Here is a 14,473-nt window from a genome sequence, read left to right on the forward strand (position 1 = left end):
TTAAGGAGTACTTGCATGTTTACAGGCGTCTCAGTCAAGGTGGTGGAAAATACTTTGGGTGGAAAGGGTATCAGTGCTAATTGGATTGGTTATAATCGCAGTAAGAATAAAGTAAGAATAACTCTTCTTAACTCTTAGAGTTTACTTATAAAGCAAGAAAGTTACATCTTAGAAAACAGATACAAAGACATATGAAAATTGCCAGAGGTTAAGCTAAATTGGCCTTTGGAAAGGAAATTAAAACAAACAATAGTGTAACGACTGAAATGAGAACAAGGAAAGAGGAAATTTGCCATTGCTCTGAGAATGGCATGGAGATGAAGGATAACCCGGATCTGCATGACTTTTTTTTTTTTTTCTCTCTCAGCGTTGGGCCATGTTGATGTCAACTACAAGGACAGGGGTTAAGAAAAGTGAATGTGTGGAAATGGAGTACATCCTAGCTGTTCAACACATTATTGTGTTCAGATTGGGATAATGGAAGGTTTCTATCCCCAGTTCTGAAAGAGCTTATACCTGAAATTACAAGAATGATAGTGAAGTTCTTTAATAAATCCTGTGAGGCTGTGTACAGTGTAGTATGACAGGGAATTAGCAGAGGTGACATCTATATTTAGAAGGGCAAAGAAACAGATTTCTGGCAGTTGTAGCCCAGTTAGTCTTCATTGTGAATCTTCAGAGTAAATTTGGGAGAAAAATGATTTTAAAGCATGTATCCATCAACAGTGGATTGAAGTGAAACTTTCACCTAAGTAAGATCATGCAAGAATTCTTCTTTAGTACGATAACTGGCTATTTAGACAAGGAAACTTGTTAAATGTAAGTTAACACATAAGCTGCATGTGGTGCCATATGGAAAATTATTCATTACAGTGGAGAATGTGTATATTGTTATTTTACAAGCACATACAAGCTTAATGTGGGAAATGCTGCTTGCTGCTAGCTGGGTTTACCTAGCATCTCTTGTTTGGAAGGATGGGCATGTTGAGCTCATGTCTGTCTGCAAAATTTCATGTACCCATGAAGGAGATGAGGGATTAGTCAAAGGCAATAAGGAACTAGTTAGCAGGAAGCCAACGGCAAACAGCTTTGAAAGGAGAAACGTTAAGGTCCAAGGATTTCACTAGTGGAATTTCACTCCAATTTCTCAACAGCTGGTGCTGAACCAGTTTTCTTTAATGGTGTCATTGAGAACCTTTGGCATAAAGAGCAGCAGAGTACCAACAAAATTGCTTGATGATGCAGAGCTGGGAGATGTTATTAATACAAAGTGGAGACATTATTCAAATAAAGTAAGTTCAAGCTATCTTGTAGAAAGATTGGAATGGCCTCAAGTACTGGAAAAATAAAAGCAGTGGGGTGGAATTCAGTGGTACCAAGTGTAAGGTATCCTTGTTCCAGTATGAATAAGAATTTCCGCTGTTAGCTGGGTAGTACCAGTGGGCAGGAGAACAGACATGTATCAGAGGGTGACTGTGAGCAAAAGGGATGCAAGAATGTATCACATAATATATTTCCACCAGAGTTAGGGTGTACTGCTAGCAGAGTACTGATGAGAGATGCATTTGAATTGATCAGGAGAATACAGAGCTTGCTTACTGAGAGGTAACACAAAAGGTTGTTTTTTTAACCTATGTAAGGAGGGAAAAATATATGCTTTCTATAGATATATATAGGTGGAAATATATATGATTTATATAAATGCATTAGACAAAAAACAGTAAAAAGATAGCTATGAATATCTATTATTCAAGTTCATTGAAATTTTTTTTCCTTCTGTCAGATGTCAAAGAACATTATAAAAGCCATCTGTCACCCACAGGGAACCTGGCAGCATAGGATGATGCGTGTTCTTACCTTTCAATTTAGATTAGAGTTGAGGATGCTCATGTTTGCCCTAGAGGAATCAGAAAAAGATAAAAATTAGGTTTACTCTCTGTTTTCCTTTGCCCAAGTCTTGTATTTTTAGATTCTTTGGCTTAAGAAAGCATACAGCATTGTTCATTTAGATATTTTGAAACAAAAGCAATAACAACAGGATCAGTAATGTTATTTTCTTAGTCAAGATCAGGCTGGTTTAGGTTTGATAGATAGCAATTAGCAAAATTTAAATTTTTTGGCAAGTTTGCTCAAACGCAAAATGGGATAAGTGTAGAAACACGAATTCTCTTTTGCAGCGGTGGGGGGGGGGCACATAGAGAGGGAAAGAATCTATCCACCTTAAACCAAATGTGAAAGCAGAGGATCTTGTGGGCAAAATAAAATTGGAAGAAAGACCATATCCCAGGGATCAGTGATCTGTTTCACCTTTTCTGGGTTAAACAGGAACTTCACTGAGGGTGACGCCAATACCAAAGTGGTGACCAACCTCACCTTTACATTGACATTTTTAGGGGAAACCACCAGAGGCACCTAAGTGTAATTCTTTCTTCTCTTGTTGCACATTCCTTACTCTACCTTCCAAAAAAAAAAAAAAGTAATCAAAACTTACCCATTTCTGTGAAGAGTTCTGATTTCCAGAGCTTGACGTTTTCCAAAGGAATAATATTTTGCTACAAAGGTCCCAAGCAGCTATTATTATTACTAGAGGTGAGCTCATGTAGGATTTTTGCCATTTGCGTTATGGATAGATTTCAATGTACATTAGAGGAGTCTTCCAAATGTTTTATAGTAGTGAAGGCATCATTATTTTAGTTAGCAATTTAACTTTGTGTGAGGCACTATTTTGCTTTATTTGAGTCATTCCTTTGTATTTACCACTCTTCAGGTCTGTGAATGATGGGGTGTTCTGTTGTGTGGCTGCACTCTGGACAAAAAAATCTTGTGCTTGAATTTTTATTGGTCTCATGCAACTCCCTAGAATCAACCCCACTACATGCTACTGAGGAGGTTAGCAAATGCCTTCTTTTCTTCCCTTCACTTTTTGTAGCTGTTTTGAGGGTTTGTTTGTTTGCTTGCTTTATCCAAAGCACCTGATTCAGCTGTTATTTTTACTGGTGCAAACCGAGTCAAATCAGTGCAGTTTTCTCTGAAAAACTGAGATAAAAAAGTCTTCAGACTCTGGTGCCTTCTGACTTTTGTCCTGAAAAGCAGGTGGAACTTCAGTTCTATTTTACGATAGCTCTCCAAAGAGACTAGCTGTTAATCTCTCCATGAGTAGGTGTGTCAGCTGCAAACGTTTCCTTCCAGTCTACCATTTCAATCACACTTCACAGTACACTGAAAATTGGCAAGGATGTTAATTACTGGCCTCCAGAACAAACCACCTACTTTGATTCAAGCGTGTTTTCCAATTTTTAAGAATGTTGTTTCACCTACAGAACAGTATAATTACAGAAAATAGCTTGGTTTGGCTAACATCCTTGTGTTCTGTGAGTTCTGCTTGCAAGGCAGCAAGCAGCACCAGACAAGAGGCTCACATGCAGAGGATTTTAACCTCTTGTTGACAGGAGCTAGGGCTTGCCAGCATTCAGTACATTGTTTTCAGTATCAGAAGCTCTAAACTACTGTCACTCAGAGGTTAAACATTAACACTTTCTGCTTTTGAAGCTGAAGGAACTTGCCATACAGTAAGAAAGTTCGGTTTATTCTCTAGTGAACTTCCTATAAAAATTTTATGGATGTCCATTGCAGGAGCACTTACAGTGCTAGGCTCTGTATGCAGGGCAATGCAAAACCCTGCATGCAACATGACACACTGAACAGCACAGTGCAGAGATTGGTTGTGTATCTGCATTTGTGCAATGTGGTGTTTAATAAAATTTGCCAGCAGCCAGCCATGTATCCAGGACATGATTAATCAACCAGCAGAATAAATTGCCCATAGATGACTGGGAGTTGACAGTAAACAGTAAAGCACCTGCCTTGAAGACTTAAAGTCTTAGTAGGCAAACAGGAAACAGAAGCAAGTGGGAGCCCTGTTTTAGGAGAGAGATTTTGAGGCATACAGACAGGGTTGTTCATGATTATACAGGGAGTTTGGCAGCACTAGAGGCTGAACTCTGTGCATTTCCCTTCATGTATTCATAGCTCATGTAACAAGCCTTTAATTTACCAAGAAACTTTTCCACAACGCTATCCTGAAGAGCTGGCAGAATCTGCAGTCAGCATTTCTCACACATGTACGTCTTGGTTTGGGGCTGTAAAATTTGTACAATTAATAACTTACACCATGAATTAAAAACATTGGAAAGGAGCCCAATGCTCAGGCTCATGTGTCAAAGAATTGCTGTGCAAGCCTGGTCTTATTTGTTGTTACAACAATTAATCATCCACCGATTTCAAGATAATTTATATGGTATCTGTGCTCTCAAGTGAGTCCTGCAGTGCTACTGAAACTGGACGTTGAAAATTACTGGTGATTAACCTATAGGGCCCTATTAAATATACACGAATACTTACTTCTCCTACCTCCTTTTTAACCATAAAGTCCTGCTGGGGCTGGCTACCTTCCTGACTTACAAGCCACATGCTGCAATCTCCATAATGGCTGTGAGTCACAAGCCCTTCACAGCGTGATGTGAATAAACAACAGGAGTGGAAATATCCGGGAGGGTTCACAGGTGGGAGATGACGGTTGCTCACAGATTCCCTCACTCCACTATAATCCGGGTCCTGGGTGAGAATGCACCCAGATTCCAAAATGAGCCAGTGGTGCCAGTCTTGTCAGCCCACATTGCCTCACTGTCTACCACCACTCAGTGTGCCAGTTATCCAGCAGCTGTCCTGCTGGTAACATCAGCCAGTGGCTCTCACCAAAAGAGCCATGCTGAATAGCTGGAAAGCCATGTGCAGACCAAGAGTCGCACACTGGTTGTTTGGGGCCAAGCGCCTTGCTTAACTGGCTGCATATTGCTCAATAGTTTTGCACTATAGTGCAATAAAAAATATATATCAATATAAAATATATTTTTTGATAAACACTTGGCTGAACAGAAGTCTAACCTTAGCCACCTGAAGAGTTTACCATACACATGGGGGAAGCCATTCAAAGCATCGTTCTGCTGAGGGGAAGAAAACCCAACAAATTAGAAACAATTGCATTGCTAGAACAAGAAAGTTTTTTCATAAGAGTTAAATAGGCAGTGTTATAAAACAGCATAGCTTTAATAACTTTATAATAGAGCACTGCTCAAATGAATGCACAGAGGATTGTTAAGTTTTCAAAGCAATATGGATATTCTGAATAAATTGTTTATAATTTTTTTATCACTTCACAGGAAGAATTGGTAGCCCTGCAACAAGAAAAAGAGGCTGCTCTTCAACAGTGCAAAAAATTAGAAGAAGAAATCCAGACATTGCGTGTTTATTACAGGTAAAATAATTAATACTAATATAAATCAGTGACTCATAGGGGAAATTTTCTGTACTGTGTCTGACTCTGAGTGAGGAAATGGCCTTATCAAATAGGTATTTGTTGGAAATGTGAATACATCAATGAATCAAGGCTTGCATTTCTGCTTTACTGCTCACCAACGGTTTCTTTGAAATAGAAGTCCCTTTCTTATAGCCTAAATTTTCTATTAGTTTTTGCTGAGGGAAGGGGAATGTTGCTGGCAGTCAATTCTCACAGAAATGAAAGAGCTGTGTTATAGCAATGTTTTTCACTTAAAAAAACATGAGGACAAAAGACTTGGTTGACGACAGTTTTTGTTTCTTCCCTGTTTGCTGCACTTACGTAACTTAGTCAACATATATTTTAAAATAATAAAATCTGTAATTCTAGAAGACTTATTTCTTTTTCCACACCAATATAATATATGTTTCAATTCCTTACATTCTGTAGCAGTACGAAGAATGAGAGAAATTGCCCTTCTCTCATTAATTTAGGTGGGCTGCAATGAACATTTGCATGGATCAGTGGGTTTTAGTCCCTAAGGAAAAGCTCTGTGTGGTCCAGTGAAGGAGTTAGGTTGTTTTATGGAGTGATGTTGGGTTACAGCTCTCATTTCATGCTGACCTCCTGTGTGAGAGGGGATACAGAGCTGCCAGCAGGTTAAAGGCAGGAGAATTGGCATCAGCACAGCAGAAACTTGTGAATCTGAAGTCTGAATGTCTGTGATGAGGGATGTGGGCTGCAGAGGTAAATAATAAATGTAGTGTGAATATTACGTTCATTGGAAATAAAGAGGACTAGTTAGTTATGACTAAAAAGCATCTGCAGCAGCAGAACTGTGTATGTTTTCAGTGTTTCAGCATTTACAAGTGAAAAATACTCAGGTTTCTAGAGGTTTTTCGAGTTTCCCCTTCTCATTAAGTTTATTAAAACCTTGGAGGAAAGTTTCAAAAACAGCTTTTGTTCCTAAATCTCATAGGCATTTATTTAAGGCCTGTTAATAGTGAATAGAAACCCCAAGCAATTTGTGATTATTGCTTTTAATGAATTTGGTCAGCATTTAGTGTGTACACAAATTATGGTATGATTTACCAAGCTAGAAAGAAATTATTATAGTACCCATATTGCTCATTTAAATGGGTTTTGTAGAATCATTTTAAAACTGAAATGCAATTTTGTATTGATATTTCAGAAATTGTTTGCTTGTGTTTGTCTCTGAACATTGCAGGAGATTTTTCATTGACTTAAGAGTTACATGTTTGAAACAGCATATCAAGTTTTCAGTAATACATAGCATTTAACAACTGGAGTAGGCAGCAGTTGCAGTTTACTCATGTAAATGCTTTAAATCTCAAAAATGTTAACAACCATGACTTACAGGAATCATCATTAGAATGTACCATGCTATTAACTTAAGGCCTTTAATTTGAAAAGGCTAAACATCACTGTAAGCTTGATGATGGCATTTGCAAGATTTAGCCATAATGTGTGGAAACGTTCACTTAAATACCCCCTGGGGCAAGAATTGTTGTATCACTGCTAAATTATACAAGTTACACACTAATTCAGAACATCAAAACTGACAGACTTTTATCTCTTACTTCACTGTCCTTAGAGGATTTTTTTTTTTTTCTAATGCATTCTGAAGTGGACCCAGAGAGTCACAAATTGATTGAGGTTGGCAGGGAGCTGTGGAGGTCATTTTGTCCAACCCCCTGCTCAAGGAGTGCCACCAAGTTGCCCCAGACCACATCCAGTTGAGTTTTAAATGTCTCTGTGGACAGATAATCCACAACCTTTCTGTATAGAGACACTGAGCATACAGAGACATGGCTAAGGAAAGCCAAAGGCCACCTGGAGTTGAACTTGGTGAAGGATTTTAAAGGCTACAAAAATGACTCCTAGTAGTACTAATAGCCTAGTAGCTATTTTAGAAGCACTAAGTGCCTAGTAGCAATGTTTGAGGTTTCAAGCCTATCTTTTGCCTTGGTTAGAAATTAATTACACCATTAGGAGGACTATTATGAACTTCTTAACATTTTGATCATGGTTTTCCTACGTGAGCATTTGCAGCCTCTGTCATCCAATAATGTAGCAGTACTTTGAACACATGCCAAATAAGACAGATAAAGAAAAGAATATATGTCATTTTTGCATAAAGCTCTGGGGGCTGTATCAGACCAAGGATGGGATGAGAACAATAATAAAGAATGACAAAGCAGAGAGTGCACTTCCCAGGCCATCCCACATGAGTGAAAATTTACTCTCTGTTTTAGATGTTCAAACTAGTTAAGGAATGCTTGTGTAGATGTCTACTGAGTCTTTTTATTTCTGTTTGGTGTTTCTCATGCCATAGCAATCTAGATTAAGCACTGAGAATGTTTTTCAGGCAGCCTAGTTTGGAACGAGGTGAAAGTTTGGTGCTTCGATCCAGATGAGTTAGCTAGATGATTTGCTGTTCAAGACTACATTTTGCTGGATTTATTTCTCTTTTGGACTTTAGATCTCCCCAGTGAGCAAAGTGTAGGCTTCCACACATGCTCCACTCCTCATCTGTAGAACTGCAGTGAGGCACCTTATTATGCAGGGTGCACACTTCCTTCACCTACTGTTCTTTCATGTTTGCCAGCTTCTCACAGCTTCTGTTATCTCTGTGGTGCAACCATAACAGCAGCTTGGGAATTTTGGCTTCATTTGGTGCCTTCTTCTCCTTCTGCTCTTAGGTCTTCCTTGGCCTTAGAAAAAGCATTTTCTCGTATTTTTCTTTGTTTCCTTGTTTTAACTGAGATTTGTACATCATCCTTTAACTTGGGAGAAACAAATTTAAGGAAAAAAAAACACCACCAAAACCAACTGCTAGAGGCTAATGTTGAAGTGTGCAAGGGATACCTAAAGCCATGCCTTTTTACACAGCCACTTTTTAGGGGTTTGGTTATAAAACTAATGACCATGTGCATATATTCACAATTTTTGTATGCATATATGTATATAACATTAGAATGTATATTTTTATACTGATCTGTCTTTCACTAACACTAGTATAACCCAGAATAAGCCAAATAGCATTTTAGTATGCAAAATCAGGGAAGGGATGTTTAGGTCCAGAATATCTGTATGTGTGAACATGCAAATGTATGTATGCACAGGCATGCTCAAAGGAGAGACAAGTGGAGACCTTCAGGAACAAAAACAAATCTCTTTTCTTTTTCTTCAGGAGAAAAATTCCTGGTATGTGTGTAGAATACTGCATCCATTTTTGGGTCCCCCAGTAAAAGTAATATATAGATGGGAGTGAGTTTGACAGAGGGCCACCAGTATGGTCAGGAAGCTTTAGCATTTGCACTGTAAATACAGACTGAGGGTACTGGTTTTGTTCAGCCTGGGAAAAGGAAAAATATCTTTATTTGGTGGCTTCAGAGAGACCTAACAGCAGCCTGTCAATGTCTGTGAGGACGTTATGAAAGACGGGTTCTTCACAGTGCTGCATGACAAGGGGGTGAGAGACAATAGGCTTCAATTGAAACAGTTTCAGACTGGTTAGAAGGGGAAATTTTTTCATCATGAGAGATGCCCATCATTGGAACAGGTTGCCCAGAGGGTTTTGCTATCTCCATCTTTGGAGATTTCCAGTGTGTGACTTGATAAAGTCATAAGTAGCCTGGGCTGATCTTATAGTCGATACCCCTTTGAGAGGGAGCTTGATTGGACTAGAGACCTCCAGTGATCACTTCCAACCTGAAATATTCTGTAATTCTGTGATCTGGTAGCTTCTGCTGTTTGAAGCTCTTCAGCATTTTTCTCCAACTGTGAAAGAAGGCTGTACTGTAAGCCGTATTTCTTTGCAGATGAAGTAGAAAGTGAATCCTAGATGAAACTGGAGTTCCATGGAAGGCCTGAAAGACCCAAACCAAAATTAAAAAGAGTTTTGGGGGAATAAATGATGGAACATTGGCTCCCATCTAGATTTTGACTTTCTGGAAAGAAAGCACATCCCAGAACAGTTCTATCCTTCTTTAGAAGGAAAGAGAAGTGAAAAGGAGGAAAAAGAAAAGGAGGAAGAATCTAGTTCAGATACAGAAGGGGAGGAAATTGGCTCCAAATAAAGTTGGGCGGGTTCTCTGCTTCTGTTTGTTCTTTTCATGTTGTTTCTGTCTCATGTCTCAAAAGGGAAATGGTATTTTCTGGGTAGTAAGCCCAAAATACATATCAGAAATGAAAATTTGCATAACAGTTAAGAACAGTATAGAGTTTCTAGCTTACTAATATATTTGTTTCATTATAGTACTCTTTAAGCTAGGGATTAATGCAAATCATAGATTCTAAGTGACAAAAGAAGGCTATATCCAAATAATCACTTTTGAACTACGTGGAAGTGGTAATCCCACTGCCTCTTTCTCACATAGCTCTTTTGTTTGAACATCATCACAAGTTTTTTATTTGTATATTTTTTTTATATGGTATGATTTATATAATCAGTTTCCTTCTATTTCAGTAATGCTTCAGAAGTGTACTTGTACATGTTTAAATGCTGACACAGAGATATGCTATTGCATACTCCTTTTTTTTCACATATTAGCTAAAACATCACAGCTGTGTATGAGAAGTATTTCTCTATACAGGGAAATATATACATTTTTTTCCAAATTACTTTTTTTTTTTTTTTCCTTAATGTCTGCAGTATTTCACTAAAGGGGCCCCAGGAGTTTTCACAGGCAAATAATTTGAACAAATTTTAAGTAGTACAGTAAAAGGTACACCTCTTAACATATCAACCTCATTAAAAGGAAGATAAGACAGCAAAATAAAAATGCAGGACTATCCCTATTTAAAAGTATGGTTTTGGTAGGTTTCATGTTGGAGTCACATGCAGCGATGCTTGATTCAGTAAAATTTACTCTTCAGCTGTGTGAGATATATACATCTGCATTAGTTCACACACCTTTGAATGAAGCTGCTGAGGGTAAGACTTGGTTTGTCCAGGTTTGGCATGCTTTTCATAAGTTTTAGTAGTTATTTCAATGACAGTTTAAAAGACTTCTCTGCTATTTAATCAAGTGCTCTAAAAAAACATCTATTTGCTAAGTCTGGTATTCATAGCAGAGGAGGAACAGTGAAAACTTGTGGCAATGCTCCATGGTCTCTGTACATGGATATGTAATGGTATAATTCTTGCTGTTAGACTGTTCCTCTTATTGCAGTTTTAAGGGTTATTACATTAAAAACTATAAATTATTTCTACCTAATATGTCAGTATTCATCGTCTTGTATTCTATTTGATTTGCAGCCACTGCAGTAGCAAGTCAGATTACAACTGGCTCAATACTCAGTCTTCTGTTCTCTGGTTGACCCAGCTCACCCCTTTCAGCCTGTTTGTTCTCCTGTCTGTCCGTCTTTTTCAAAGGTTTCTTCAGTCCAGGTTTCTCACAGAGGGACATGATGTGTAGCAGAAGATTGGTCTGCTCTAACTTCCAGTCTCCCAGTCTAAATGAACTGGAACCCATTTACAGTGCCAGTAGTGAGGTTATGACCTCACCAGCACAGACCACGAGCACAACCACTAGCACAGAGTGGTGAGTTCAGCCCTTCATCTAAGGCAACAGCAGAACACCCTGAGCACCTGTCCCAGCAGTTTATCTCAGAGAACTGGTCTTTTCATGGCAGTTTTTTGTTTCACTTTTCCAGTTATGGCCATTGACTCATTTTCCTCCTCTTATCATCCTGTTTGCTCACTACTATTCTGGCAGTTGATGTTGTTGTTCCAGTATTAGTTGGTATAATTATAGTCATTAAGAATGACCAGATAATGATATCACTGTAAACCTACTGTTGTTTTTGCAGAACAATTCTGGGGAGATCGGGGAGGAGATAGCAGTCTGGGGAGATGGCAGTTGTGTTTGAAGTATTCTCTGCCCTTGCAGCAGTGAATTCTATTTAATCTAAGATTTTCAGACACCTGACATCAAACATAAATCTTGAGCTATTATGTTTCCTGCTTCCAAGAAGAGGAGAGATTCTTTTACACCAAAAAGATGAGACGCTTGCATCCATGATGCAATGGCAGACTGTATGATATACCTTCTTGTGAAGGAACCTAACCTACTCCAATTTGATATGGCCAAACATACAGAAAACAATGGCTCTGTAAGGGAACACTAACTTTTTTTTGTCTTTCATTATTATAAAAACCTCAGATACTATCCAAACTATATTTCTTAGTTTATTCTCTATATATAAAGTCCCACTGATTTCTGTGGGAGACTTGGACATGCAATAAACAGATTTAGCCATTGTTTGTGGTTTGGTTTGGTTTTTACAATGTGCATGCTTTCATCCTGTTTATTGAACTGAGTGCTGAAACTGGTCAAAAATGAGAGGGTATATTGTCTAAATCAGATTGGTTAAAACGGCACCTTCTCTGAGCAACCCATGGAGGTTTCGGTAAATTTCAGTCAATTTCTGAGGGCAAGGAGAGCCAACACCCTGGTAATTTGAACCTGGGATTTAGAATCTGCAAGTTCAAGCTTCTCCTCCGTTATCATGCCACTTTCCAGTGAGGTGCTGCAGCCCTGAAAGAATTGGGATCTTAGGTTGGTATGTCTTTCTCACTCTGCTGTTCTATAAGCAGTTTCCCACCAGTAAGCCCCTCTGTCTTCTTTCTCTTTGTCTCCTTATTGCTTGTGCAATTGCAGATCTTGTTAGCATTACAGAAGATAGAAGTCCAGGGTCTGGAGGTTGTTTCATGAATGGGATCAGACAGCTGAAGGGAGACAACAGATCAATAAGCTGCTCTGCTTTGGCAAAGCAGCTGCGTGAAGTTTTACTGGCACTACTGAGACAGCTGTATTTTGCAGTGTCTTGGTGCAGGTGAGTGGTTGAGGCAGAGCCTTACCTTGTTATCCCTGTTATCCTTATATATTTCACACTTTATTGGATTTATTATCCTCTTCCACCTGCCCTGTTCCCAGACTTCTCTAACCTGGAACTGATAATTTGTCTCTCCTGCATTTGCTCTACTTTCTAGCAATAATAAAGTCAGAGAAACTGTCTTTATAAATCAGTGGATAGGGAACTTCCTTGAAAGTTTGGCAGACTAGGCTTGTATCTGTACTCCACTTAGTATTTGACCATTTGCACAGAAGAGGGATGATAGGGACAGACTCCAGTATATGCCATAGTCATAGTGTTTACAGTGCCTGTTTGGCCGGCAGTGAAAAGGCAAAGCAGTATCTGAACCTGCTGGGGCTGTGTAGGCTACCTTTTTTTTGCCTCTCCATGGAATATCTTAGCCATCACAGTGCTCTCTGAGCTTTCTCTGTCTCTCATTCATTTAAAGACACACACACAAATTACTTTGAATGTTTCTCTTTTTGCTCTGACATGATTTTGAATTTTTTCCCATCTCACTGGGAAAAAAATAGTGTAGCATGGAAAAATAATTTCCTACTTGGCTTATGATTTATAAAAGCTTTGAGGAAGAGGAAGCACTGAACTGTCAGAAATCCCACACACCTGATGGAATAACAACCCACCCCATGCCACCCCTGCAACCAGCACAGAAGTGAATGTAGTACACTCGAATTGCCTTGTGCTGCTGTTGACTCAGGCATGGATTGGTCTGACCCACATTTTATGAAATCTTTGTGCATAATGTTTCCAAGGGCTGGCTCTTGGCCTTCAGAGGTGCCTTGCCAATAGGAAACACTAAGCAGCAGATCTGAGGAAGAATCTGGACAGCATGAATATGGGCTGAAGTGTTTAACATGCTTAGTGATGCAGTTTTAATTTGTACTGTCTACTATGCTAATTCTGCTACTGTTTCCATTGCTGGGTATGTTATATAGGCAAAATTTCTCAATTTTTTAAGATTTGTTGAGAACCAACCAGTCACTTGTGCTGAGCACATTAAAGCTATAAGCCCTCTGCAACTCCTTATACTGTATTTCATCAGATTGAGCAGATGTCTCTTTTACCTATTTGCTATCATGGGGTAACTTGAACTAAAACAATGCTTACCATGTCAGTTTTGCTGTGATGGACCTTTTCAAATGAGTTTCTGTTCTTCTCTAAGAACAAGAATTTGCTTGACAGAAAGGAATTTGTTGCCATCAGATGCTGATATGGTCTCACGACTCTGTATACACGGCTGTGCTAGTCTTCTGTTAACAGCTCTCCTTCGCCTGGCTGATTCTTTCCCCTTCTCTGTTCTTTATGGTTTTCTGTTATGGCTTCCTTCATTTCTCAGTGAGCTGAAAAGTCTAGGAAGTGTGGTTCTGTTTTGTGCTTTTTGGAACAAGTACATAGCTAGAGGTTTCTAGGAAATTTGTTAAATCCTAATAAAATGGAAGTATTAGAAGGAAGGTTTAAGTCTCTGGAAGAACTACCAGCAAGCAACTGACTGACTGCTCCTGATAGGTTGAAGTAATGCAAATTATTCTACTCCTGTAGAAATGCTTGTAAAAATTAGTACATTGAGATCAGTAGAGTTAATGTCTATTCTGTATAATGTAAGGATACTCAAATGAAACATTGGAAGAATCTATGAAGAGGATATATAAGATTATGAAATCTGTGATCTGGAGAAAAAGGTATATGGCCAGAGCCTACATATTCTGTTCTGCCTTTGAAATCCTGGATGAATATAGATGAACCACATCACTAAACTCTGCTTCAGCTGCATTATTGATATAAACTGAATAAGATGTTTTACTGTTTTGCCTAGAACCTTTAGAGATCTATTACTATGAAAATTGTGTACTTCTGCTTTGAAGTGAGGGAAGGAAAACAGATACAGGATAAGTAGCAGCCTTCTCTAAAGCAAGTTAAGAAAATACAGGGAAACTGTGTGTGAAATAAACTGCTTGAAAGAAATATTTTTGCATGAGAAGTCTGAAAGAAAATCTAGAACTGCAAAAAAAAAAAAAAAAAAACACAACTTTGGCCTGCCCTATAATATTGTATAAAAGAGAAATTCTTTTGTTATGAATATGATATTTAGAAATAAAGTAGTGACACTGCCAGGAGGATTTAAAATGCCTTTTTTTTTTTTTTTGTTGTGGTGTTTTTTTTCACAAGACATTTTTGTTTTAAAGTGTCAGTTCAATAATTTTAAAAAATGTTCATCTTGCTGTGTTTCAGTTC

General features: G+C 38.5%; 1 protein-coding gene across 5 annotated transcripts in view; it reads left to right on the forward strand.

Moving 5' to 3' along the window:
• The window catches only part of MIPOL1 (mirror-image polydactyly 1), a 193,658-nt gene that overhangs the window by 136,324 nt on the left and 42,861 nt on the right, over positions 1-14,473 (forward strand). For all 5 annotated transcript variants that reach the window (XM_061367317.1, XM_061367321.1, XM_061367318.1 and 2 more), the window contains one exon: positions 5,220-5,314. In XM_061367317.1, the coding sequence (XP_061223301.1) occupies positions 5,220-5,314 (95 nt within the window). The remainder of the gene's footprint in view (positions 1-5,219; positions 5,315-14,473) is intronic.

This window comes from Neopsephotus bourkii, unplaced genomic scaffold, assembly GCF_033783945.1.
Source record: "Neopsephotus bourkii isolate Nb327-2 ecotype Australia unplaced genomic scaffold, CSIRO-AGI_Nbou_v1 NB_1376, whole genome shotgun sequence".
NCBI classification, from domain to species: domain Eukaryota; kingdom Metazoa; phylum Chordata; class Aves; order Psittaciformes; family Psittacidae; genus Neopsephotus; species Neopsephotus bourkii.